Source organism: Emiliania huxleyi (genome assembly GCF_000372725.1).
Source record: "Emiliania huxleyi CCMP1516 unplaced genomic scaffold EMIHUscaffold_48, whole genome shotgun sequence".
Lineage (NCBI taxonomy): Eukaryota > Haptophyta > Isochrysidales > Noelaerhabdaceae > Emiliania > Emiliania huxleyi.
The window spans coordinates 336227-341781 of NW_005198391.1; the positions used below are offsets into that span (position 1 = coordinate 336227).

General features: G+C 62.1%; 1 protein-coding gene across 1 annotated transcript; it reads left to right on the top strand.

Moving 5' to 3' along the window:
* Positions 1–1252: 1252 nt before the first annotated feature.
* On the top strand, positions 1253–1836 carry EMIHUDRAFT_356462 (hypothetical protein). The gene has a single exon (XM_005767726.1). It carries the CDS (start codon positions 1322–1324, stop codon positions 1580–1582), a length of 261 nt encoding a protein of 86 aa, XP_005767783.1. The 5' UTR covers positions 1253–1321; the 3' UTR covers positions 1583–1836.
* The last annotated feature ends 3719 nt before the right edge of the window (positions 1837–5555 follow it).

The window sequence follows — 5555 nt, forward strand, 5'->3', positions numbered from 1 at the left end:
GTCCAACATGAAAAACCACGTCGGAGCGCCAATGGTGATCCTGGCACTGGCGCCGCCGCCGCCGCCGCCCGCCGCCGATGCCGCCGATGCCGCCGATGCCGCCGATGCCGCCGCCGCCGAACCAACTGCTCGCAAGCGAGAGCGGGAGGGGCAAGAGGAGGTACTCGTGGACCTACAGCTCTTGAGCCAACTCGTCGAGGAGGGCGAGCAGAGCTCCGCCGTTTTTGCGGGCGTCGGCCCGCCTCTGCCGCATTCCGCTGCGGAGGCGGATCCGGCGGCGGCGGCGGCGGATCCGGCGGCGTTGATTGGGCCAACGGGTTCGGGGGTGGGCTCGGCGTTCGCGGATAGCATGGGGCCAGTTCTCGCGCCGAGAGTGGCTGCACTGGACAGTCGCGCTCCTCTGCAAGTAGGCGCCGCGCTATGTCTCCCGGTTCGTCTGCCGCTTCGTCGGGTGCGACAAGGACTACGCGTCGACCGATAGCGTGCGTTCCCATTGCAGGTACAGCGAGGTGTGGCGCCCGCATTTCACCCCAACCCCCCACCCCCCCCCCCCTCCCCCAACCCACGCAGGAAGGAGCACCCGGCCTGGCTGAACAGCCTTCCTGCCCGCAAGCCGTCCCTCTTCTGCGAGCAAAAGCAGGTCGAGATCGCGCCCTCCGTCTCGACCTCGCCGGTCCCAGACGAGTATCTGCACGAGGGCGAGGGCGGCGCGCTCTTCGTCAAGTTTAAGGTCTCCAACCGCACCCTCGTGCCCCTCGTGCGGAGTGAGGGCGTGGCACGGCTCGCCTCGAGCACGGAGACGGCGCCGATGAACACGCCGGGCGAGCTGCAGGCTGGCTCCCCGCTGCCCTTGCCGCTCCTCGAGCACCGTCAAGAGCAGGCCGGCGGCGGAGGTGATTTCGAGGGCGCGGCGCCTCACATAGCGCAAGTCGCCTTGGAGGTCTTCTCTGGCGACGAACTGATGGCGCTGATGAGCGACCCCTCCGCCTCCGTGCCGCCCTCGCCACCGGCCACGCCGGCGCCGCTGCTCTTCGCGGCGCGCCTGGGCGTGATAGCACCGATCCAGGTCACGCTCGCCGTCGTGGTGGTGTGCGTCGCCTTCCTGACCGAGCTCTACACCGTCCCGGTCATCCTGTTCGCGGCCGCGGGGGTGGCCGCGATGTCCGTCGCCTACATGGCACAAGCCTCGCCTCGCATTGTCGCGCGCGCGGTGATGCTGCTGGTCGTGTGTGCCCCGACGCTGCGTGTCGTCGACGTCCTCGTCCGCTCGCCGGCAGCGCTGGTTGATGAGCTCGACAAGCTGGAGGACGCAAGGCTTGGCATGGTCGCGCTCTTTGTAGCGGGCGGCGCCACCTTCGGAGCCTTCTCGCCCTCCATTCTCTCTTGCAAATGTAAGCTACGCGCAGCGGCCTACTCTGTCTGCGCAGCTACGTGCGGCGACTCGATCTTCCGCGTCCGAATGGGCGACGAGCGGATGCCTGCCTTTGCGATTCTTAACGGCGCCCTTCCCTTCTTTGCGGCCGTCCTCATTGCCCACGGAGCCTCTCGGCAGCTTTATCAGGCACGACTCCCCGCGCTCTGACGCTATAGCTTGCACTCATGTCATCCGGCGGGGCTGAAATCAGAGTATGCTAGGACATAGCATGTAGCATGTGCATGTGCATGTGCATGCACACACGTTGTGAGCATAATGGGCGGGATCCGGGATATGGTGGCCAACAAACACTGCGACCCCTCACTGTGTCCCGCTCACGGGAAGGGGAACTGAGATTTCTTTGTCTTCCCACGCACAACATCGAATGGTCGGGTAGTACATGTACGGCTTCAGGGCTAGAGGGTCGCTCTACACTCTCAACGCGCGGATCGTTCAAGGAGGACTCAGGACCAGCATACACAGGCTTCTCCGACATGCGTTTGTTTAAGCTTGAGGATGCAGCTAATATGAGAAATGGATAGACGTCGCGGTTAAGAGTGCACTCGAGAAGCAGGCTCCCGCTGATCTTAGACCGTGTAAGCACCGCAGGGCGCAGCCTCCTGCCTAGGCAGGCAAGTTTTTAAAGAATAACGCGTCGTCGCGTTATAAGATACCTTAAGAGACTACTCTGACTATACGCTATACCCGCCATGCGCCAAGCCTGTCGTGTGTCGAGGCTCTCAGGGAAAAATTGTGTAAAACTGAGATTTTTGGAATTTGGCTGATCGGGATCGTCGTCGTCTCTTTGGTCGCCTCATCAGCTCTCCTTCATACCACCATTTCTCCCGTTAGGAGGCACAGGCACAGTCCTGAGGGGCACACGCGGGCGTTGGGCTTGGGGCAGCGCGTGAGCTTCGAATGGACAGGATGTGTCAGAGGCTGGAGGCGAGAGTCCGTGGCGATGCGGGCGGGCGGTGTAGAGGCGTCGCTCACCGCAGGCCACACCGCAGTCCTCCGCGCCGTCCTGCGCCCGCGTGTCGGACTGTGGCGACGGGTTCTCGGGGAGGCCGAGCCGGAGCCTCTCCGCGCGCAGCTGACGCATATACTCCTCGTCCTCCCGCACCGACGAGCTGCTGCGGCGGTTTCGGCCTCCTTCTGACACGACCAGGGTCACCTCGCCCTCCGCCTGCAGACGGCACGAATCGCGTCAAATGAGGGAGAGGGGCGGGCGGCGCTTTCAGCAAGGGTGGAGGGTGGGATGGTGACTGCATGCACAGTGGCATTCTGAGCGTGGAGGCGGCGCCTCCTTGATGAGCGAGGCTGCATGCTCGGTGCTGTGCACGGGCTCGCCGTTGACAGCGAGAAGCTGGCCGTTTCCGACAGCCACCGCGCCCGATACGCGCTCTCCGAATGACTTTTCAGGTTTGAGCGCGACAGGGCCTTTGCGGCTGCGGCTGCGGCTGTTGCTGAGCCGCACACCCACTTCGTCTTGCTGCGTCGATTTGTAAACGCTGACAGTCCGGATGCTAGTCTCGTCCGGCTTGGCGGATTTGGAGCTGCAGCCGCCTGAAGGACAGACGAGCCGCGGCCGTGTTATATGAGTTCGGCTGAGGCGGAGTTGAGTTTGCGTTCGGGTTTGGTTTTGGCTTTAGGTTTAGGGTGGGTTTAGAGGCAGGAGCAGGGACCGGCGTGGATATATGTCTTGAGTGGGATGCGAGGCACCCATATGCGACGAGGTCCTAGTTCGTTCTCGCCAACAAACGCGCGAGTCTGAGCCGGGGGCGGTTTTACTTTTTCAAACCCCGCGCGACAGACCCAACACGAAACAAGCAAAGCACGATCTCAAGTCGCTGCCGCGCGCGACTTTGCGCGCGAGGCGGCGCAGCTTGAGAACGGCGGTGGGCGAGAAGCCGCCGCCGAACGTCTCGTGGAGCAGCAGGTTGAAGTTGTTGCGCTTGACAAAGATCGCGTCGTGGTAGAAACCGCGATGCGCCTTGAGCTTGACGTAGCCGTGGCCGTTCTGTGGGAGAAGGTTCTCTTCGGTGTTGCCGAAGGCGTAGGAGTGGCCAACGGAGGCGGGCGTGCCGCCGCTCGTTGACGTTGTTTTGATACCGATGAATTCAAAAAACACAACCCCGGACCCAAGACGCACTAGCAAGCACAGACAGTCGAGAAGGGAGACACAGCAACGACAGTCAGAAGCCAGCGCTGGGTACCAGGAAGGCGAATGCGATGATGGCCTCGCTCGGTGAATTCACTTAGGAATCCCCCCCTGTCAGTGGAGAGACCACTTCACAGCTGTATGCCTTGCTCCTTTAGGTGCTCTTAGTATGTTCTGACTCATCCCTCATCCGTCCCTGACTGCCTGAGTACACTCCCTTCCTATTGTCTTGTACTTGGTATGTGTATGTATGCAGGAAGGTGAAGAACAGTCAGGCTCGGACTGGACACCAACGCGGTATGGGTGGACCTGGGGTGGACGCTGGACAGATGATGACGACACGCACGAGCGACACACAGACACAAACAAGCTCACAAGTTGCCCGAGTGGTCAGTGGGAAAAAAACCAAAGCGGAAAGGTGGCCCCAAGAGCTAACGGTCAACATCCCCTCCGGCTACGACAATGTGAACCTGATCTGGTCCTCACGGGGTTGACCCGTCTCCTCCAGATCGAGACGGACTTCATGAACGGCCGAGCATTATTTCTTCATTACTATTATTAATTGATGCTTTTCGCACGGCTGAGCCCCCCCCCCCCCCCTCCCCTGCGCCCATTCCCTGCCCTCTCCCGCCACACATTCCGTCAGAGCCCCCTCCCCTCTTGCACAACAGGAATTTTGGACAATTAACCGTCTCGTCGCTCACGATCTTTGCACAGGCATGGGCTTGCCCATCCCGGAGTGGTTCGAACCCACACAAGCCCGGAAGGTGATGGACGCGTCGTGTGGTGATCTCAGGCCCAGTGAGGTAGTGCACCTGACCACTCCTGATCATGCTGACCAAGCTCCTCTTGTAGCTCGATCGGTCACACCGCCATCGCCGTCGGGGAGAGAGGGGACGACACTGCTTCGGCAGCGTGCACCTCGATCCTGTACCGTGTTTGTTATGACCCCCCCCGATGAACACACCAGTGAGGGAGGGCGAGACGATCGAGGGGTCCCGTACCCATGCGGAATCGACCCTATCCAGTGCTCAAGTGCTCAAGCTCACAAGACACACACTTGGCGTCCTGTGGGTGTGTTCAGAGAGATTTTTAGCAATACCAAACAACTCTTTGTTGTGTTCACTGTCTTGTGTGAATTTCGGAGAGAGAGATTTTTTAGCAATTTGTTTTGAATTTCGGCGTCCGCCGAAATTCAAGGTCCGTCGGTCTCTTTTGACCGCGGCGTTAGAGAGAGTCTTTGCTTGTCATGCCTTTTGCCTTCTCTCTGGCGCTCCCGCTCCTGGCCGATGTTTCCACCGACACGCCCCCTCCCTACCTGTTCATGACGCGCCCCCCCCCCCCTTCCCTGTTCATGACGCGCCCGTCTTACGGACACACAAATATATATATGCCGACGACCGCCTTGGCCGCCATCCGTGCGTTGCCCGACTGCGGGGTCGATCTCGACCAGATTCCGGACAATGTCCCGCACGGTGGGTACGCATCAATCTTCTTCGGTCGGCTGCGGGCCACCGGAGAGCGCGTTGCTGTCAAAGTGCTCGGCTCCGCGAGAGGCTGGCAGCGCAGGACAGCGGCCGGTTCGCCGATTCGCTCGCGCGCCCTGCCCCTTCAGGTGCAGCCGAATGACCCCCACCCGGACGGCTCGCGCATGGGCGACGCGGAGGAGGCGGCGCTCCGCCGGCTCAACGACTGCGCCCGCGAGCACCTGCCGCCCGGCGTGCCAAAGCTCTTCTTTGCGCAGACTGCGGTCGTGGAGGGCATGCCTTGGCACTATCTGGTGACCGAGGCGGTGGGCGACCCCGCCGACCCCGCCGCGGATTGGTGGTTTGTCGTCGATCGCGGAGCAGCCACTGACGAGGCGAGCGGCCCGCCCGCGCCCCGCCAGAAGGGCAGCCCGCCTCAGCGGCCGCGCCCTGCTCAGGCGGCGCTCGGGCGGATCTTCACGGACATCGTGATCGGGCTCCTCTACTCCCACGC

Coding starts and splice junctions, on each gene's coding strand:
- EMIHUDRAFT_356462 (XM_005767726.1), top strand. CDS start 1,322: ATGGTCGCGCTCTTTGTAGCGGGCGGCGCCACCTTCGGAGCCTTCTCG.